This window comes from Rattus rattus, chromosome 2 (genome assembly GCF_011064425.1).
Source record: "Rattus rattus isolate New Zealand chromosome 2, Rrattus_CSIRO_v1, whole genome shotgun sequence".
Classification (NCBI taxonomy): domain Eukaryota; kingdom Metazoa; phylum Chordata; class Mammalia; order Rodentia; family Muridae; genus Rattus; species Rattus rattus.
The window spans coordinates 98,674,013-98,696,812 of NC_046155.1; the positions used below are offsets into that span (position 1 = coordinate 98,674,013).

Here is a 22,800-nt window from a genome sequence, read left to right on the forward strand (position 1 = left end):
ATTACTCTGTCTCTGCCTCTACAGTGCTGAAATTAAAGGCTTAGACCACCACACTTGGCTGAATATGTTTAGTAGTACTCTTAAAGGTATCGTGTGTGTGTGTGTGTGTGTGTGTGTGTGTGTGTGTGTGTGTCTCCCAGGTCTCACTGTGGTGGCACTTGCTAGGTTGACTGGCCTAAAAAGTCCAGGCATCTACCTGTCTCCCTTCCTCGGAGCTGAGATTGCCAAGTACATGCCACCTTGTATGACTTTTTTAACAAGGATTCTGGGAATGGACCCAGATCCTTGAGCTCGCAAGACATGCAGTTTACGCACAAATACATCCTCCCTAACCTTTGAAAGTTGATTTTCTTATCACATACTTAGCATGCTAAGTATTCTATATAATACCTTTTAATATGAAGTACTTTAGAAACGAATGCGTTTCTAAACCTCTTGTTCTTTTGGTGTTGGGGTCCTTCCTCCCTCTTGTGGTACAGTAAGCAGCTGGTTCAAATTTAGTTTCTCATTTTATACCCTTTAGCTTACTTCTAAAAATCAAAATAGTGGAAGCTATCTGAATATGTTGTAATTGTTTCTGATTAGATATGGCCGTGCTGGTGTTGGAAGTAATCACCAAGTTTGATCATCTTCCAGTCGGCAGAGTTCAGATCAGTGGACTCGCCCAGCTCTCTCCAACCCATCAAATCAATGGGTTTTTTACCATTGTTTCACCAGCGTCTAAGAAACTTGGAGAACTTCAGGTAAAAATGTTCTAATTCTTTACTGCTGTGACCACTTTTCTTATTACTCTGACCAAACACCTGATAGGAAGCAATGTGAGCGTTTGTTTTGACTCTTGATTTGAGGTTACAGTCACATGCAGCAGGAGCTCGAGGCCACTTGCTCACATCTGGGAAGATCAGAAAGCAAAGAGGACAGGAGCCTATAAACCTCAGCCCCTCTCCAAGAGCCTCAAGTCTTTCACTAGACCCCTCCTCCTAAAGGTTCCACAACTTTCCACAACAGCCCCACCTGCTGGAGATCAAATATTCAAATACAGGCGCTTATGGGGAATATTTCATGTCTGGCCAACCAGTGACAACTACAAAGAGTACAGTCTGGCGGCAGAAGTTGAGTCTTCTAGAGAGGATAGGTCCATGATTTCCATGTCTCATGCGAAGCCCTTGTGACTTACTCATTTTTTACCCAAAGACTGTACTTACCTTTGCCCCCCTTCTCTGAATCTAGCATCCAGGTTACTTTCACACCATCTGCTTCTCTGTTCTCTGCATGATGCATCATTGTTCAAGTGCGGTATCCAGACTTGTTTATTGGTGGGATCCCCATTGAGAGTCTACTCCCTAAAAGATGAGACTATATTCTCCTTTCCCTTGGTTCCTATTATAGTGCCAAGAAGCATTTGTTTGACTTGTGTAGGTGCTGTTTTTGATATTGTTACTTATTGATCCAACTTGTATTTTGATGCACTCTTGTGTGTCAGTAATACAGAGATAAGGAATGGTTCTCTCGTGTAGTTTTCTAGACCACAGCATGATACATAATATGCTGTAGGTACGCAGAGGATGCTGGGTTAATGTAATTCTGGGGGCTTTTCTATGCCCACTTTGTTCCCAAATAAACAGAAACCTTATTTTTATTAATAAGCTGCAGCACTAAGCTGGGCAGGTTCTGAGCTATTCTGATCTGGCTGTGCTTGCTGGATTACTTCCCTGCCATACACCTCATTACTTGCATCTGAGTCTCACCCTGGCTTGCTTGTGGCTGGTCCATCTCTTCCTCTTCCTGTCTCTCTCTGTGCTTGGGGCTCCCTGACTGGGATCAGAAGTCCTTCCCTGGGGTTGGGGATTTAGCTCAGTGGTAGGCCCTGGGTTCGGTCCCCAGCTCCGGAAAAAAAAAAAAGTCCTTCCCTATCCTCTTCTGCCCAGCTGTAGGCTGAATCAGTTCTTCTTTAACCGAGCAGTGATGATAGAAAAGATTTTTACATGTGATTGAGACAGGTATTGCTCCAATTATGACAATGCTAATGTCTGGACTGCTGCCAGACCTTTGGGCACACAATTAGCATTTGAATACACAGAGCACAAAGCCATCCCCCAACAATAACGGGAGGCCTGTAAAAGGATTCCTTTCTGTGGGGAAGCTTTGGAGCTTCAGAGTAAACACTTAATTTTCACATTTTACAAATTCAAGTGGTGAATGAATTCTAGGAGCCCTCACACTTCTTCCTGAAAGCAGCCTGTAGCAGCAGTGACCTGTAAAAGTGGTCCCTACCCTCTTGACCCAGAAAACCTTGCAAAATCATGCAAATCAAGAGATTCAAATCTTCATGTTCACTTTAAGAACACTGAAACTGCCCAGGCTACCAAAAGTATTCATGTCCAAAAAGGTACCAGGTATCTGAAAAATGTCACTTTAAAGAATCCATCTGTTGTTTTGGATTTTTTGTTTGTTTTTTGTTTTGTTTTTGTTTTTGAAAAGTCAGGCAGTAACACATATCTTTAATCCCACCCCCTCTGCAGAGGCAAGTAGATCTCTGAGCCTGGTCTACAGAGTGAGTTCCAGGGCAGCCAAGGCTACGCAGAGAAACCCTGTCTCAAACAAAACAAAACAACAACAAAATCCCAGCCACATACACTGTTCAACAGTATAATGGTGGAGTCTCTAGGTGAACCCAGGCCAAACACAGGGTCGATGGCCCAAAAAGAGTGCTGAATTTTTGCTGCATGAATGGAGACAGTGATGCCGACCTTAGGGTTTAGACGTGGATTCTCATCCATGAACATTCTAGTGAACAATGCTCCTAAGATGTGCTATTGAATGTACAGAGCTCATAGCTGAGTTAACCTGTACATGAGCTCCCCTGCCATAGTGAGATAGCAGAAAAGGAAGGAAAAAAATGTTTCAAAATCAAAAGAGGAGGGGGCACAGAGAAGAAGAAGAAAAAAGATATCCCAGAAGAAGACGAAGAAACTAATACTTATGACATGGGAATAAATTCAGCATGAAATAAAAGTTTGGAAAATTCAATTGGTTTTGCACCCTGCCAAATTTGTCCTAAAGTTAATACAGAAAATGAAATGAAGAGGGAAAAAAACCAAGACAAAGTAGGAGAAAAGTACTTAACATTGCCAGACAAAAAAATGCACCATAGAAGTGCACGTCTCACGTCTGTGCAACTCAGAATACCAGAAACTAAGTGGAGGAGCTCAGGGATTTCTCACTAGATTTATGGCGTGCTTGTTTAGAAAGTAGTGATCCCTTCTACTGATGGCTCTGTGGTGAAGTGATTGTTCACCCAGTGCTTCTGATGGCGTAGGATTTTACCCATCAGGCCTGGATAATGATAAACTCTGCCAAAGGTGATGAACTTCATTTACCTCAGACTTAGGGAAATGCCACAAAACAGAAGAGAAGCTCTGCATTCCTGGGGTAGTTATGGTAATGCCTTTCAGTACTAGAGAAATGGAGATATTGTGATCAGCAGAATTATATCTGTGGTCTGATGATAAAAGAAATTAGTACTGCATATATGCATGTGATTGATATGTAAGGAGAGATAAGCAATGACAACAGCAACTGGCATAGAGAGTCTCTGTGGCCTTTGTGGTGTTGCTGTTTATGATCAGGATACGGTTTGAAAATATGAAATTCACCCTGTTAAGGTGTACAGTATACTCATGAAATTATACGGACTTTACTACTAACTCCAGGACATTTCTTTCATTCCAAAAACCAGTATGGCACGAATTGTCTTCCCATTCTTCCATGACCCCCATTCCTAACCCCTGGCGCACCAGTCTACTTTCTGTCCTTATACATTGCCTACTGCCGATGTTTCACATATATGGAATATTATGTGCTCCTTTGAGACTGGCTTCTCTTACTCGGCATCAAGTTTTCAAGGTTTAGTATACATTCCTTCTTGTGGGTGAAGCATTCGGTTGTACATGTAGACCTCGTTCTGTTTGTCTGTTTAAGTTAAGCAGTATTTGGGCGCATTGGCTTTGTGCACGTCTCTGTTTAAGTTCTCTGTGAACATGTGCTTTCAGTTCCCTTGGGCACATACGTAGGAGTAGAGTTGGTGGGTGATACGGCACTCTGTTTAACTTTTTGAGGAACTACCAGAGTTTTCCAAAGTGGCTGAACTATTCTTGATCATATTTAAATGTAATTTATGTAATAAGATGTGTATTTTTAAATTTAAAGGGCATTGGATTGTTGAGTTGTTTTTAATATTTAAGATTAAGACAAAAAGATTTGGAGCAGTTCCAGTAAAGGTGAAGCAACAACTTAAATCTTCTTTCTACAGGGCTGGATATGATGGCTTAGTGGTTTTTCCAAAGGACTATGTTCAGCTCCCAGCACCCGTGTTGGGCAGCTCACAACTGCCTGTAACTCTAGTTCCAAGGAGCTCAGACTCCAGTGACTTTCTCATGCACCTGCATTCACATGCACATAGCCATACACATACAATTTAAAAGAAAAAGTATTTTAGATTCCACCTCACACCAGTCAGGATGGTCAAAACTCAGGTGACAACAGATGCTGGCGAGGATGTGGAGAAAAAGGAACACTCCTCCATTTTTAGTGGGATAGCAAGCTGATAACAACCACTCTGGAAATCAGTCTGGAGGTTCCTTAGAAAATTGGATATAGTGCTACCTGAGGACCCAGCTATACCACTCCTGGGCATATACCCAAAAGATGCTCCAACATATAACAAGGACATATGCTCCACTATGTTCATAGCAGCCTTATTTATAATAGCCAGAAGCTGGAAAGAACCCAGATGTCCCTCAACAGAGGAATGGATACAGAAAATGTGGTACATTTACACAATGGAGTACTACTCAGCTATTAAAAACAATGACTTCATGAAATTATAGGCAAATGGATGGAACTAGAAAGTATCCTGAGTGAGGTAACCCAGTCACAGAAAAATATACATGTTATGCACTTACTGATAAATAGATATTAGCCCAAAAGCTCAGATTACCCAAGATACAATCCACAGACCACATGAAGCTCAAGAAGGATGACCAAAGTGAGGATGCTTCAGTCCTTCTTAGAAGAGGGAACAAAAATATTCACAGAAGGAAATATAGAGACAAAGTTTAGAGCAGAGACTGAAGGAAAGGCCATCCAGAGACTGCCCCACCTGGGGATACAGCCACCGAACCCAGACATTATTGCTGATACCAAGAAGTGCATGCCGACAGGAGCCTGATACAACTGTCTCCTGAGAGGCTTTGACAGAGCATGACAGATACAGAGGCGGATGCATGCAGCCAACCACTGGACTGGGAATGGTGTCCATTGGAGGAGTTAGAGAAAGGATTGAAGGAGCTGAAGGGTCTTGCAACCCCATAGGAAGAACAACAATACCAACCAACCAGAGCTCCCAGGGACTAAACCACCATCCGAAGAGTACACATGGACAGACCTATGGCTCCAGCTGCATATGTACCAGAAGATGGCCTTGTTGGACATCAATGAGAGGAGAGCCCTTGGTCCTGCCAAGGCTTGATGCCACAGTGTAGGGGAATGTCAGGGCGGAGAGCTGGGAAGGGGTGTAAAGCATCGTTGCCAGCATTAAATGAGATGAAACTACTGTACGGAACAGTACAGCAAAGCACACACATTGGAGAGGTGTTAAGTAGAGTGAGAGAATAGGACTGAGAAATTAGTTATGGCAGAAAAGGGCTAGCGTGATGCCTGGTAGTTCCCATCTAGAGTTTGAGCTAGAAAGACTTCTTATATTTTTAAATGTAAAAAAAGAATATGTAGTAATGCCTAAAATATTTATCCCGGCCCTCTACAAAATAAGTTGGCCAAGCCTCTTGTAACAACAGTATAAGAGCCAATAAGATTCGGAGGAGACCGTGGAAGGAATCAGAGAAAGAACTGGAAGGGCTTGAAGGGGCTTGAGACCCCATATGAACAACAATGCCCACCAACCAGAGCTTCCAGGGACTAAGTCACTACCCAAAGACTATACATGGACTGACCCTGGACTCTAACCTCATAGGTAGCAATGAATAGCCTAGTAAGAGCACCAGTGGAAGGGGTAGTAGCCCTTGGTCCTGCTAAGGCTGAACCCCCACTGAACGGGATTGTTGTGGGGAGGGCGGTAATGGGGGAGGATGGGGAGGGGAACATCCATATAGAAGGGGAGGGTAATGGGGGGAGGAAGGGGAGGGAAACCAGGGCCCGGAAACCAGGAAGGGGAATAACAATCGAAATGTAAATAAGAAATACTCAAGTTAATAAAGATGGAAAAAAAAAAGATTCGGAGGAGAAATTGATGGGGCTACATTGTAGCATGAGCGTATGCATCTTACCACTAACATCCTGCACAGTGTGCCTTCCATTAGACTTACATGTGCAAATAGTGTTTATACACACAGATCCGGCTACATTCGGTGGCAGGCCTTTAAAAAAACTTACCATCCCAGCACTCAGGAGGCTGAGGCAGGTGGATATCTATCAGTTTGTGGTGAACCTGGTCTACAGAGTGAGTTCTAGGATGGCTATACAGAGAAACCCTGTCTTGAGAAACCAAACAGCAACAAAAATTAAATAAGAAACTTTCTCTCCATATTAGGCATTGATTCTTTCTGGCTCATCTGTCTGACTGACGTCATGTGGAAGAGCTGCCTTCACTTTGTTTCAGTTTTTAAATCTCTTTGAATTTCAGTATTCCTGTGTCATGATGGGATGGATATAATGTTTGACAGTAACATTTTGCCCATATGTTATTCACTAGAAATATAATCTCTTCCATAATGAAACATACCTGTTCCCATTTATTTAAATTTCCTAAGTGTCTTTTTCTCCCTTCATAGACATAGAAATATTACATTTTCTTTGCTTATATACTTTTGTATGTGATATAAAAGTAGAATCAGGGCTGTTTAGAAGATGAAAGGGTTTAGTGGGTAGAGGAGGGAACAGGCAACATTGGGGTACACTGTCTTAAAATACAGAATATACTGGAATTCAAATGCTATCATAAGGCGTGTGGGGATGGCACGGTGGTTTGGTGCATGCCATGCAAGTGTGAGGACTGAGTTCAGATGTAGAGAACCCAGGTAAAGCTGGACTTGGTGGGACATGTCTATAATCACAGGGTTCCTACAAGGTGGGAGGCAGAGACAGGAGAATCTTTACAAGCTCATGTGCCAGCTAGCCTGTCTGTGCCCTGGTGAGCAAGAAACTCTGTCTTAGGCACCCAAGATCGCCTTCTGACTGCGACAAAACACCATGGCGTACCCATGCCTGCACTCACTCTCACACACACACACGGCCCACAATTTTTTTAAAACATTATGAAAACCATTGCTGAATACAATGAGTATATACTCATTTTAAAAGGAAACACCTCACTTTCCTCTTGTCTCTGCCATAAGAAAGACAGCAGATTACAGAACTCACAGACATTAAAAGAATGCCTCAAGCAAGCCTACATGGGGAAATCAGACAACTTAAATGCAATGGCCCAATTCTTCCCAGGCTGTGAACTACAAGAACTCCCTGAAGAAGGTGTGGTCTGAGTAGACCTGGGGCTATCTGTAAAAGTTGAATTTGTAGTTTGAGACCTGCCAAAAAAGGAGTCTCTAGGCCTAGATGACCTTATTAGCAAATTCTTCAGATTTTTAAGGGAAGGAAAAAATGCCATCAATCTTATTGTCTGTTCCAGAAAAATCAGAGGAGAAAGCACTATTCTGAGGCATGTAACACTTTGATACCAAAAGTAGAGACAGAAAATAGAAAAACAGTATTTCTCATAAACCTAGACCTCAAAAAAATATCCCAAGAAAATGCCAGTAAACTGGGGCCAGCACTGTACAGGAAGAGCAGTCTTATCCTCAAGAGCTTACCCCAGGAATGCAAAGCTGCTTCAGTGCTTACACAGTAACCAGTGCACTCAGACATCTGCCATGATGTTCTAGTCAGTAAAAAGCATAAACACTTGCAGCACCACAGTAAGTCTCCAGAGAATCTCCAAAGCTTACACACTAGACCATGGCCTTTGTCTAGGAAGAGTCTAGAAAATCATCATGAGTGGATGGTAGCGGCTCGCAGTGAGGAGGGAGTAACTGCATTTGGGGATGGAACTGTTCCTTTCATGATTGTGGTGATTACATGTATGTATACTATGTGAACAGTCATAAAACTATTATTATAAAATTAAGGTTTTACTGTAGGAAAAATAGCCCCAGATGTAGCAACAGAGAGATGTTATCACAGTGCCTCACACTGGGATTGCTATGCAACTGTTTGCATGTCCTCACCAAGTCGCTGGTCTATTCCAGCTCCTTTTTGCCTCATGAGAACTGGACTCCACTTTGCTGAATCTTCTGATTTTTCAAGAAACGGCAGAGATACCAATTTTTGTAAGAAATGTAGTTTTTGAAGCATTGCTTAATCATTTTTAAATGCTATGTTGCCTAGCATAATTCTGAAAATTGGACATTAGATACCACAGATATAAGTAGAAAACTGTAGGCAACTTAGTACCAAAGAGGCCCTGAGTCATTGCTGGAAGGCAGATGAGCATCCTTAACATTGTGCAGTTATGCATGGGACACGCATATGGGGTATTTATGGTGTGTGTGGATGGTGTGGGCTTCAGAAGAGGCGGATATATTTAGACGGTAGAGTGTGTTAGTTCCCTTATCCTCACAGATGAAAATTGTTTGCATTGGAGAAAACTTTGGGAACATAAAGACATTTTAAGGGAGGAATCTCCAGTTTAAAAAGTAAAATAGTTTGATAACAGAGTGAACATTACCCGGGGCGGGGCTTAGTGAGATGAGCAGAGTGGAGATGCAGATGAATGAGGAGTGTGTGAGAAACGGAGAAGCAGGGGGCTTAGCAGTCAAGCCCAGGGCGACCAAAGTTAGATGTTTTTCCTTAGTCTGACATGTTTCATTTTACCTTGGCTTCTTCTGGCTTCCTTATGGCTAGTATCTTGAGCTGAGTCATTTGTGTTCTGCTCCAGCCATTCCTCAAGTCTTCCTGGAGCTCAACTGTCTTCCTAGTGTTCCCACACCACCTAGCACACATTCTTACCTGAGCAGTCACACTTGGGTTTTAGATTATTTAAATTCCCACTATGGGGTCCATTACCTCTGGACAGAGTATTTTAGTCATCTCTGCCCCAGGCAGTTAGCACGGAGCTGGTATCAATAATTATCGACAGGTGAGTTAGGCCAGCCCTAAGTTTGATTGCAAGATGCTGAGGAAAATTCAGGGTTTGTCTTTGAGCCTTTGTCCATGATTCAGTGTCACAGCAGGCTTATGAGTTGGTGGTTCCTAAGGCTCCTTGGTAAAAGCAGACCCCCTGGCCAATCAACAAGTTCAAGTTAAGGGCAGGGACACTTTTACTCCCGGCCTCCTGTGCTTCTACAACGCAGCGTCAGTCTTTAGCGAGTGATTAACGGTAAGGAAACACCCTGACATTTACATTTGGACAGCCAGGATTGCAGGGGGCGCAGGTCCACGGTCACAGCCACAGTATTCATCACACTGCCTTCCTGGTGTTGCCTTTGTAGGAAAGTTTTGATGAATATATTTGAATGATTTTATATTTCTTGGTTTGTGGCCAGTATTCTCCGTAAAATCTAGGTTTGATTTTTTGAGTTTATGGGTTGGCAATTTCTCTACATAAAATATTTATTGACTTTTTCAGCAATGTCTGAAAAACTAATTTTTTTCTTTTTTGTGTTGGGTCATTCATTATTTTAATTATCTATAGCTGCTTAAACCATTTCTTCTGTTTCTCTCATGAAAATTAAACCTTTCAGTACTGTTATTTTCCTTCTTCTGAGGTCTATTCTTTTATTTTGTTGCACTTACCTGTTAGGTTTTTCTCAGTTGGCTTTTCAAAGAACTGAAGAACTTTTTTCAGATTTTTAGGAGAAAGAGATAGGGAGTGAGTGTGTGTGTGTGTGTGTGTGTGTGTGTGTGTGTGTGTGTGTGTGTGTGTGTGTGTGTGTGTGTGTGTGTGTGTGTGTGTGTGTGTGTGTGTGTGTGTGTGTGTGTGTGTGTGTCTGTGTGTGTGTGTCTGTGTCTGTGTGTGTGTGTCTGTGTGTGTGTGTCTGTGTGTGTGTGTCTGTGTGTGTGTGTGGTGTGTGTCTGTGTGTGTGTGTGTATGTGTGTCTGTGTATGTGTGTGTGTGTGTGTGTGTGTGTGTGTGTGTGTGTGTGTGTGTCTGTGTATGTGTGTATGTGTATGTGTGTGTGTGTGTCTGTGTGTGTGTGTCTGTGTGTGTGTCTGTGTATGTGTGTCTGTGTGTGTCTGTGTGTGTGTGTGTGTGTGTGTATGTGTGTGTGTCTGTGTGTGTATGTATGTATGAGTGTGTGTATGTGTGAGTGTGTGTCTGTATGTGTGCTTGTGTGTGTGTGTGTGTCTGTGTGTGTGTGTGTGTGTGTGTGTGTGTGTGTGTATGTGTGTGTATGTGTGTGTCTGTGTGTCTGTGTGTGTGTGTGTGTATACATGTACATACCACAGCATGTATGTGAAGATCAGAAGACAGCTGCTGAGAACCATTGAGCAGTCCTCTTCTGCCTTCATACAGGTTCCAGGGATTGACCTCTGGTCTCAGGCCTGCTCAGCAAGTGCCTTTCCCACTGAGCCATCTCACTGGAACTGAAGAATGTTTTTGTTTTTGTTTTTGTTTTTGTTTTTTTTTTTTTCGGAGCTGGGGACCGAACCCAGGGCCTTGAGCTTACTAGGCAAGCACTCTTCCACTGAGCCAAATCCCCAACCCCTGAAGAATGTTTTAATAGTGTGCTTGAACTCACAGGAATGGAGTTCTGAGGGAGCTTTGTCTTTTCTTTTGAGACCAGGTCTTGCTGTGTTGCCCCCAAGTCCTAGGCTGTAAAGATCTTCCCGCATTTGCCCCCCAACAAAGCTGGACTACAAGCAAGCGCTTACCTCAGGCAGCAGAAACTTAGTTTCTCCCCTTAGCGTTTTTCATCTTTACCTCCAGCAGGACAGTAGGGACTTTTCCATGCCAAGCAACAAACCGTAAAAATGCAAGCAAACGCCATGTCATTTCCTTATTAGAGCCTCAGACATGTTGACATCAGTGCCATACCTATGACACTGTGCTAACCAATCTGTGGAGACTGAAGATTATGCTTCATGCCTTCCAGGGATGCATAATCTGTCAGTGTAAAAGATGTCAGTAAAAGATGCAAATCCGATCTCTGAATTGTGGCTTTTTTTTTTTTTTTGGAGATAGGGTCTTACTAGGTAGCCTAGACTGGCTTGGAAATCATAATTCTCCTGCCTCTACCCTTTACATGCTGGGCATTACTAGGTGTGTACCCCAACTATGGCCTCTGCTTTTTTTCCTTATTCTTATAGATAAGATAATATAAATTCCTGGTAGAGTAATGTCATCATTGAAGTGTGTCTGAATGAGAAACACAGCACTTTCCTGTCCTATAGGAAAGCACTCAGTAAATAGTGGTTCTATTGGTGGGTAAATAGACACAGGAGGAAGGCAGTGGCACAAAACAGTGAATGGAGAGTGCTCAGAGGCAATTGGTCTGTCAGTCAGAGTAATGGAGAAGCCCCCCGGGAGCCCAGTGAGAAAGGATTTTGAGGTAGGTAGAAAGCAAGACCTAGTCTTTTGAGGAACTCTGTCAGGCAGGGAAATCTTACAATTAGTTACTGGAGGCTAAAGAAAATTTGTTTTGTTTCATTCTTTCAGGTCTCACTTGCCCTGGAGCCTCTGTCAGAAACTTACGACAGCTACAAACCTCTTCCTGCCACTGAAGTGACAGAAAATGTGCTTTTATCTGAGCGAGAACTCAGAGAGAATGCTAAATCCAGCAACAACCAGTCAAGGATTCCATCGGGGTCTTATGGGGTACCTGCCATCAAAACTGATGGGAAAGAATTAGCAGGCAGCAGCAGTAGGTCAACCACACCAAGGTAATGATCACACCTCCGAGTCTCTTCGTCTGCCACTCTCACTGTTCTCATTCTTTCTCATTTGTGGTAGACTGAAAAACTGAGGACAGAAACACAGTCACTCTCTCAGCAGATAGCTCTTAAGTTCCCACTGCCAACCTGGTTGGATACCATGGACTGGCACAGAGTAACAAGACACAGCTCCTGGGACTCGGGTAGAGTGAATACTGAGCATGCCCCAGTTACAGCAGTCACAAAACCACAGTTCTAAGGACTGCTCACAGTCTAGTGGAGAAACCAGTGTACACAGTGACTAAAAAATTTGCCAATGACGCTGTCTGTGGGGGGAAAGAGGGAAAGGGAATTACTTTGTGAAACCAAATGAAGTATGAGAAACGGATGTTTATCTTAAGTAATTACTTGTGAAGCATTTGCATTGTATCAGATTCTGTGTACACACACATACACACTCCCTTCCCCCATGTGCTGGTGTCTATTTTGTATCACTTAAGAAACAACCACAACTATGGTCAAGATTTCTTTCATAAGGAGATTAAAAGCAGATACAAAGTCACATTGCAAAAGAAGCCACCTGTTCCAAGGCCCCAGCTTCAGTGCTCTCACAGATCCCCAAACTGACAAGGTGGAACATTCCCAAGACCGGGGTATAAGCTGCCGGCATTGTTTCTTTCTAACAGGGGAAAGGACCACTTATACTTTGCAGAGAACTCCGATGCAGTAAAGAGCTCTTCGTGTGGACTACGGCATCACCTTAATCAAGGGACGAATGTAGAGACTGTAACCCTGGGAGGCAAAGCCCCACAGAAGCAGCTGTCCCTCCTGAACAGGTCTGAGTTTCAGCCACAAATTAATACAGTCGCCAAGAGTCACAGTGACTCATGCATCCTGTCTTCAAACAACCCCCCTACAAAGGACCTTCTTTCAGGTACTTGTCTATCTTACCTAAGACCATGCTGCATTTATTGGGTTTGCTCTGCTTGTAAGACAGGCCATGAAGGGAAGCAAGACTTCCCTGTGAACTAAACAGCCAAGTAAAAGTGTGAGACTCGGTGCCAACCAGGGCACATGCAAAGGCAACTCTAGTAAACTGATCAGTGATGACCGCTTAGATGTTTCTACTTTAAATTAGTGAGTGGCAGAGGTGCGTGTTTGTGGGCTACAGTATGATGTTTTAGGATGTGCATACAATAAGTAGTGATCATATCGCCTGACATGAATCATCTCAGACATTTATCATCCGTGTTGGGAATGTTTCAGATGTCCTCTGTGGAGCTAGTAAGATGGCTCGGCTTCTTCCGCCAAGCCTTGCTGACTGAGTTTGACCCCCATGACCCCATGGTGAAAGACTTGACTCTTTCAAGTTGTCCTCTGACCCCCACACACATTCAGGTGGCATGCTCCTCCTACCCACTGCAGGCACACATGCTCAGGCGTGCACACACTGGTGTAATCTGAAAAACAGAATGTTCTTTACCAACTATTTTGCCACATTTGTCAACTGCAGTTATGCTGTGAATGCTAGATGTTACTCCTTATGAGCTTGTACCCTCCCTACCCTCCCATGTGTGCTAACCTCTCTTGTATTGTCTGCTTAGAGATCAGCTTTCAAGTTTCCACAAATAAATGAGAAGATAGGATATTTGTCTTTTATGCTTAGTTCCTGTGAAGTCCTCCAGAGACATGTTATTCCCATGTGCACCTGAGAATGTATAAATAGAGCCTTCCTTTGCAAGTTTGGATATGAGGGTAAAGTTCTTCTTCCAATGTTAGTCTTTATCTGTCCCCAGATGATTTAAGGCAGCTAGGGTGGTACCAAATTCATTTCACATTCTAAAAACTGTTATTCTTCATGAGGACATTCAGTGCTGCAGGTGATCTAATTGCTTAAAACTGGAGTAAAATTCTGTTGAAGTGTTTGTCATACTGCAGACTACAACAGAAGTAGGAGGGAAACGGTTTACTCATGTATAAGCTACCTTTCTCAGTGCTGTGATCAAGTGACAAGAAGGTTGATTTTGGGTTATGGTCTGAGGAAGAATTATTGTCTATCGTGGCAGGGAAGGGATGAGCCAGCCAACCACACTGGGTCCTCCATCAGGACCTAGAGAGAGGACAGGAAGTGGGGCCAAGGCTAGAAAAGTCAAGGCTGCCCTAGTGGTCCACTTTGTCCAGCAAGGTTCTATTTCCAAGTTCCACAAACTTCCAAAAGAGTGCCACCAGCTGGGAACCAAGAGTTCAAGCACATGAGCAAGCCTGCGGAAGGCATGTCCCATTTCAGCCACAGTCCAAGCACACGGGAGCAGCACATGTCACCTCAGCTCAGGGGATGCCATGCAGATAACCTTGTTATTTCTGTGACAGCAAGGGCACGGCAGGAATGTGTGTCCACTCCACTAATAAAATCCAAAGGAGATATTTGTACCATTTATTAAAATGCCTTATAAATAATGACTTAGATACATATTTTATATGGTCAGGGACATGTGGTCTTATATTTTTGCGGTGATGGGAATCTGGCCCAGGGTCTTCTGCATATATACACTCTACCACTAAGTTATGTTGTTCATATCTTTCATTTGAAGTGTCTTAGGAATCTGTTTTTAAAAATAGACTCTAGGGCTAGAGCTCAGTGGGTAAAGCACTTCCCATGAAAGCTGGCAGACCCAAGTTCAGTTCCTGGAACCCACATTAAGGTGGAAGGAGAGAGCTAACTACAACTTCATGCACACCATGGCACATGTGGGTCTGCACTCACTCACATACACCACACACACAAAATAATAAGTGCATTATATGCATGGATTAAGATTATAAACCATTAATTTTTAGTCTTTTAATTTAAAGAGTCCATTTATAAGGAAAAAAATTATCCACTATGCTTAGCACCTGGTCATCTTGTACCTGGACTCTGTTGTGTGGATTGTGTACCAGACTTTGAAGAAGGCATTTGTTTGTTCATTAAGTAGGCATTTACATAGCAACTACAAAATGTCTGGTGCTCTTCTGTCTGTCAAGAATTTAGCAGTTTAAGTTTTTCTTTAAAAATACAAACTAGATAAATATGTATGTTAGACGGTGGTAAGAGCAGTGGAGGTAAACTAAGCAAGGAAGATGAGAGAAGTGGATGCTAGTTTTGCAGAAATTGGCAAAGTAAGGCCTCTTAAGAAAGTAGCAAAGTTGGGCATGGTATTGCACTCAGCATCCCAGCACTCGGGATGCAGAGGCAGTCAGATCTCCGTGAGTTCTAAGCCATCCTACTCTACAAAGCAAGTTCAGGACAGCCAGGGCTACAAGGAGAAATCCTGTCCTGGAGAGACAGACAGACAGACAGAAGCAAATTATCTGAAGAATACTAGAAGCATAACTCAGTGATAGGATGTGTTTCCTGCATATGCGAGGCCCCATAAGCATCACAAAGAAAAGGGGATTGGAGTTCCTTCTAAGGAAGTTATGGCACAAGAGCCACCAAAAGGAATTTAACCTGAAGGCAACAGCAGCTCCCATTCACTAAACACCACTACGTACATACTCGCTCCTTGCCTAGTGTTTTAGATTCAGTTTTGTCAATAAGTGTGGTTACATGTGGTAGAGATGATTAGCCCCACTTAAATTTCCTTTTACATGTATTTGTACTTGTGAGTGCAGACATGTGTATGTTATGGCACATGTGTGAAGGTCAGAAAACAACTTATAAGAGTTGGTTCTGTCCTCCAACCATGTAGGTTTTGAGATCCAACTCAGATTGACAGGTAGCATAGCAAGCACCCTTCTTGAATTGTCACAGTGGTAAATCTGAGAAGTGAAATAGCATTGGCAGACTCAGAAGCAGACAGAATATGCAGTATGGCCAACCTTAGATAAAGGGATGATTCCGGTCCAGTGCAGACAGGAATGGATTAAAATTTCATCACTCTACTCAGAATAACACACAAATTAAACTTGGAATATATAGTTTCCATTTAATGTTTTTGACTAAAATTTCAGAACATGAAGCCATAGACAAGAGGGCGCTTGCAGTGTAGACGTCATATGTGTGGCCTGGGCAGGCTGCCTATCTTCTCGGGGATGTTGCAAGGGTCTAGTGAATGACATGTAATGTACTGAGGGGATCCTGGCACGTGGTAAGTGCTTACACGTGCCCATTGCTAGTGCTGCTGCTGCTACTACCTCAGGCTGGGGTGACTTCTGCTTGTCAACACGCTGAGGCCGTGTGTCCATCTGTTCTTCCGTCACCTTGCTGTGGGAACCTACCTGAGTCGTGGGCTTCATTTTGGCATTCTCATTAATGAAATACAAATTTAGTCTAGATTGTGATAAGTGTGACTGCTTTCCACAAGTTTGACTAGCATAGTTGTCAGTGTTTTTCCTGGTTACAAATATTAAAACTCTTATACAAGAGAACCAGGTAACTGGTTATAAAATGAATCCTAGGCACCATTAACCCCATTGTGTACAGACAGCTGTTGGAAGCATGGCCACTCCCACAGTGAGATCAGTGTTTACTCCTTGAGGTAGCATCTCTTAACACAGGGCAGAAACCAAGCAAACAGTGTTGGTAAGCGAACATCCTCAAGGAATTGCCAGGCTCATGGGAGAACAGATGCAAGGCCATTGCAGAGTCACCGCTAGGAGGACAAGTACTGGATATCACACCCTTCCTGCTGGACTTCAGATACTTGTGTTTTCTGTGTTTGCTGCCTTCAGCTCTGCTAGAACAAGGCAGTAGGCTGCGGAATGCCATGTTGATTTCTGCAATGAACACCAGCCCAGATACTAGTATGCTGCTGGACAAAGTTCCTCCTCCTGTGGCAGATGATGTTTCCAGATCACCGGTGCTGTAAGTTAGGGACTCGCACAAGTCCCTGCAGCTCACTTCCTGAGCTGTTGACTCACCTCCGTTTCGTTGTTCTGAATGGGATGATCTGGGGAATGTTCAGCAAATAATTCTTAATGTGCCAAGCCTATAGTAAAAGTTACTCAGAATCCAACACCTAGCTTCAGTATTTGCCAAATATGTAAATGGGTAAATTCTTCACTCTCCTAAACTAGAATGCCTGTATATAAAATGAAGATCCTCCCCCTCCTTCATAAATGAAATAGGATTCTGATGTTGGGAAGAACTTGCAAAGTATAAAGTTTCATATACATTTAAGGCAGATAAGTCTAAAAATGCTAAATTTTCTAAGTCAGACTAGTGCCTTCTATTCTTAGCTTGGTTGGGATTTAAATTTTTCTTACCTGTTAGCCATTCGTGACAGTATTTTCTCACAACTTGGAACTAGGAACTCACCTACAAATCAATGTAAAGGCCACCATGAAGACCACCTCCTGCCCTTGGTGGACACCAGAGCTATACAGCTGCTGTTGGGCAGGTGAGTGTCCTTTCTTGCTTTCTTTCATTAAAGCTTCTTCCAAGTCACTGAGTATTGTTAGCAATACTTCCTGACCTCGCTTCTTTCTGGGTCCTTAAACTAGGACTGTTTGCCCATTAAATAAAAAGCCAGTGGATAGCCTTTTCTTTGAGCTAAACCAGTGGATAGCCTATTTTTTTGGGCTTTGCTTACAAAATGGCCCCCAATCCATTTTTGGGATTGTCTTGTCTCCCCCTTCTTCTCATCCATGCTATGTGGTGTGATGAAGAGAGCATGGATTTAATTAGAGTCAAGTTGAAATGTGATGTTTGTTACTTAGCGTTGAGGCCTGAGGCAGTTATCTCAGCTACTGAAGCACCAAAGGAACTTACAAACTTTGCAAGACTGCAGTGAGGATAAGGAATGAGGTAATATAAAGGAGTTAGTACAGTGTTAGCACATCGCAGTTTGATTATTGGTAGCTATTGTGAATATTAACATGTGCACTGAAGCCAGACTCATCATGTATTGTCTCTTAAATAGCTTAAACATTACTGTCTTGAACAGATTAAAAGCAATTCATTATACACATATGAGAAACATGTGTTTAAGAATGCACACTTGCCGAGAGGTAATGGTGCATGCCTTTGATTCCAGCACTTAGGAAGCAGAAGCAGGCAGATCTCTGAGTTCAAGGCCAGCCTGGTCTACATAGTGAGTTTCAGGACAGCCAGGGCTACACAGAGAAACCCTGTAGGGGAGTGGAAATGCACACTTTTGGTTTTGTTTTGTTTTGGGGGTGTTTGTTTGGTTTTTGGTTTTTTTAGACAGGGTTTCTCTATATAAAAGGCAGCGAATACAGCACACCCCCTGCATTGTTCCCCTATGTGTCATAATGACAGACATAAGTCCCCTTGGCTATAAGGCAAGATTAAAGATGGCTCACTTTTCAGCCTGAAAGTTTATAAGCCCAAGTTGCCTGTGTTCAGTAAACACCGGGACAACAGAGCTGATGCTCAGGAAAGAGAATAGAAGGGCTGGAGAGATGTGGCTAAGAGCACTGACTGCTCTTCCAGAGGTCCTGAGTTCAATTCCCAGCAACCACATAGTGGTTCACAACCATCTGTAATGGGATCTGATGCCCTCCTTCTGGTATGTCTGAAAGCTACAGTGTACTCATGTAAATAAAAAAATAAATTAAAAAAAAAAAAAAAGAAAGAGAATAGAAAGAGAGTATTTGTTACTCCACAGCAGTAACTGAAAACTAGAGAGTGTACAAGGTCAGCCAGGGAGCGCACAGCATAGTGACAGTAAGAACAGCCATACTCCATGTCCACTTACTGTTAAACTGTAGTGCTGTGGCAGTCAAAGACTAGAAGACGTGGGAAATCAAAGCACTGGAAAGGAGACGAGAGCACTGAAAGTGTCAGTAAACGTTCTGAGGTTAGAAAGCAGAGGAAGAGGGTAACTGACTACTGATGCTGACCTTAAGATGTGGCGCTCTCCTGCAGTCTCCACAGCAACCGCCATGACATGTTGTCTGGATTCACTGGGTTAATTCTAGTATGCATAGAGTAATCTCTTGGTGATGTTGGCTGTTGTAGCTCTGCTGCTTCCCCGCAGAGGTAAGAGAATTTGCATTCCCTGCACGCTGAAGAAAGGATAGACATTAACTATAGAGGCCTAGATTCATGGTGTCAAGCCCAGCTGAGGTAGGGGTGAGCAGCACACTGAAGGAAACGGAGATAAAATTCATACATGGGATAATGAGTTATCCCTCTATCCTCAAGCCCCCTTCTCTTGTCCTTCCTGACGCCTAAGCACACAGCGGTTACCACACATTACCACCACCACCACCACCACCACCACCACCAGGCAGGAAGTTGTTCTGGTCAAGACAAAAGAGACTGAGATACCACAGACTGAAATTTACTCAACAAGATGACCCAGCGCTTCCCACCAGGTACCAAGGTCCTCCTGACGTCTAGCCTGTGTTCTGAGCTTCTAGCCAGCAATCAGGGCTTAGATTTGAAGACATGAGGAATACTCCAACATCTGCACACAAAACCAAGATTCAGTAGGTTATTTAGAAGAGAAAAGGAAGGAGAAAATAATCCCAGAAAATTTAACAAAGAATGAAATTAGAAAATATCAAGTAAAGTTTATAATTTGGAACATTTCAAAAGATTCAATATCTAGATAATTGAAATTCAAGAAATATTTGTTAGGAAAAATAAAGGAATCATGCTGAGCGTGGGCTTGTCTTGTGGCTAAGAAACACAGGCAAAATTTAGTACTATAATAAATCATAAACAGGCAAGTTATTCAAACAAATAACTGCAAAAGTGAGAAGCAAAAGTATGGAGGGCCACACACTGGACATCAGAGTCTCTACACTTGTGTGCAGCACACATCTAAGGTGGACAGCATAGACCCTCAGTCCTCAGTAAAGATGGGCTGGAGAGATGGCTGAGCTGTTAAAAGCACCTGCTACTGTTGCAACCTGGGTTGCTTCCCAGCACCTGCATGGTAGGTCATGACCCACTGTAAAGCAGGTTCCAGAAGATACCGTTTCCTCTTCTGACCTCCACAGACATGCACTACACACAAACAAAGACAAACATTTATAGACATAAAATAAATTATTTTTTTAAAATAATCCATTATACAGAAAAATACCAAGACTACTTAAAAAAAAAAAAAAAAAGAGCAGCTGTAAAGTTCCAAGAGGCTAACAAGACAGCTCTGCAGATAAAGACTCTTACCAAGCCTGACAGTCTGAGTTCTATCCCTGTAGCCTGTGTGGTAGGAGAGAACCCACTCCTACAAGTTGTCTGCAAATGCATGTACCTGCTCACAAACACATGTGCCTCTAAAGAATCAAAAGTCTTGAAGTAATATACAAACATTGTCTCATTTGAAAGTGAAGACTGCACATTTCTCTAGAAATTAAAGAAAAACAATGGTAGCATAAAAAGAAAGCTGAGGAATAATGAGTACTAACTCAGGGATGAGCACACAGTATTTACTATTACTGCTTTATTATTAATAAATGTTCATTAAATATTAAGTTCAATAATGTTAAGTATTAGTTACTATGAGAAAGAAAAATAAAAAAATTATTCCTTAAAATATGAGTTTATAGTAGTTATATACTTACCTCCTTAGTTTATAAACTTCTTATAATGTTTTATTCATTTTTACATTCAATATAAAACTAACCGTGTCATAATTATTCCAAAGTACATGTGTTTGCTTGAATGAAGAAGGTGCTTTTGTAAATTAGCCATTTTTTGACAGAAACATTGAATTTACAAAATGATAGGTGCCATTTTTTCTTCTGCCTGTCAGCACAGACACCATAGGAGCACAGCTGGACCTAGGTTAGCCATCTCTATGACAACTATAGCACATAATGGCCAACAACTGTTTACTAAATGAGAGCACAGTAGTGGGATTTGAGTTCTAGTTAATGTCGTCCTGAGAGAGGAAATAGAGTTGGGAAATGTCACCTAGTAGTCAGTTTAGAGTACATCCGTAGCATACGTTCTTTCACATTTAGAATGTTAGGAAGCTTTGCCAGAGAGAGGGAGTAGTTCTGCTGAACCTTCTTTTAAGTCCTTTGGCTTTGTTTTTCCTGTCTCCAGTGCTGAATTATCCCAGAGTCATTGCTGGAATGGATTAGGCTCTCCTCCAGATTCCCCGGCTCCTGGGAGTGATGTGTATTGCAGCAGTGACCTGAATGATCCTCAGTATGACCAGAGTCTCCTGGAGAACTTGTTTTACACAGTGCCTGTAAGTCATTGAATTTGAAGCTCTACAGTAGTTAGTAGCCAGTCCTAATACTTGCAGGAAGCTATTCACTTTATGTATAACTTATTTAATAATACTTACAGCTGAGGAAGAAAGTATTATCATTCTATGGTAAAGAGACAGGCCTAGAGGACACAAGTCTTCTGTCCCAAGGATAGCAAGTGTCAGAGCCAGAATCAGATACAAGTCGCCTGCATCCAGAGCCTGTGTTCCAGTATGTCACAGGCTTCCTCAGAGCACTCCTAAGAAACAGCTAGTACAGGCATGCCTTGGAACCGACTTTATATCTGTACTGACGTGTCCAAAGCATTTCTACTCATGGTGACAAAACCCTCAGTTGGCTCATTTGTAAGATAGGGGATTCTTTTCGGGCAGTTCTGCTTTATTCCAACATTCTTTTTTTCAAGCCGCATGATCTGTTGCTGGTTAAGCATCTTCTAGACATTGTACATAATAAGCCTAATTGCTTTCCACAAATAGTCCTGAAGGTCACTGTCATGTTCCTCATCTAAGCCCAGTTTTGTTACCATAGCAGAATACCCGAGGTAGACTAACTTTTAGAAAAAGAGGTTTGTGTAGCTCAGTGTAAACTCTGGTAAGGACCACATTGGCTGCACCATCTGGTGGCATATATGAGAGAGGGATCACATCACCAAACAGGAAGCCATCATGGCAGGACCAGGTTCCACCATCATCCCTTCTAAAGTCTTGTCCTAACAGAACTAAGCATCTCTTCCCATGAGGCCTGATGTCTTATTGGTCACTGAGGGCCAGGCTTTCACTATAAAAGCTTTTTGGGATGTACTCCAACCGTATGCAGATCGCTACACTTCTTGTTTCCTTTTTTGTATGTTGGGGAAAAAATGACTGAAATACAAGGCAGTTCATTCTGGATTGGTAGTTAAGTTGTGGGGTGCCAGCAAGAGGAAATGATAAGATATTGTCTGGCAGAGCATAAGCAGGCATAAAAGGTTCAACAGACTTGAGAGTTTTGAAAGGCAGAGAAATGGCTGTCTTAGTTTGCTTTCTGTTGATGTGGTAACATTATAACCAAAAGTAACTTGGAGAAGAAAAGATTTATTTCAGCTTGCAGCTTCTTTCCCAAGGGAAGTCAGGGCAGGAACTCAAAGAGAGTAGAGGATCACTACTTCCTGTCATGTTTCTCGGGGCTCACTCGGACTACCTTTTATACAACCTAGGACCACCTGTAGGGATGGTCTGGGCCCTGCCACTTCAATCCCTAATCAGTAAAATGCCCTATAGACTTGCCTATAGGCCAGTCCCAAAAATCTAACCAGCACAAGGGTGTAGGAAGAAAGACTTGTACAGAAAGAAAGGATGTTGTGCAGTTACTTTTTTTTTTCTCTGTGTAGTGCTGGTGATTGAACTCAGGACTTCGTGTATATCAGGCAAGTGCTCTAGCACTTGGCCATATTCCCAGTCCAAGTAAAACTGGGTTTATGCCCTGTAAGGAATCCAGTTAACTAAATGACAGTTTGCAGGAGATAGAGAATGTTGCACTGGCCTAATGCAGCCAAGACCTTGAGTATAAGCCTCAACAATGGGGAGTAAGTGCGTGGGAAATTGGTTGATAGGCCAGCCTAGCACTCTGTGAACAGACTGAGCAGCTTTCCACATTGGGTGAGGAGGAATGATGGGTTACAACCAGATGGGAGCAGAATTA

The 22,800-nt window shown here is 42.6% G+C and overlaps 1 protein-coding gene across 2 annotated transcripts in view; it reads left to right on the forward strand.

Annotated features, from left to right (window-relative positions):
• The window catches only part of C2cd3 (C2 domain containing 3 centriole elongation regulator), a 98,205-nt gene that overhangs the window by 5,458 nt on the left and 69,947 nt on the right, over positions 1 to 22,800 (forward strand). For both annotated transcript variants that reach the window (XM_032893045.1, XM_032893044.1), the window contains exons 3-8: positions 586 to 743; positions 11,729 to 11,952; positions 12,630 to 12,877; positions 16,657 to 16,789; positions 17,235 to 17,324; positions 20,951 to 21,098. In XM_032893045.1, coding sequence (XP_032748936.1) covers positions 586 to 743; positions 11,729 to 11,952; positions 12,630 to 12,877; positions 16,657 to 16,789; positions 17,235 to 17,324; positions 20,951 to 21,098 — 1,001 coding nt within the window. The remainder of the gene's footprint in view (positions 1 to 585; positions 744 to 11,728; positions 11,953 to 12,629; positions 12,878 to 16,656; positions 16,790 to 17,234; positions 17,325 to 20,950; positions 21,099 to 22,800) is intronic.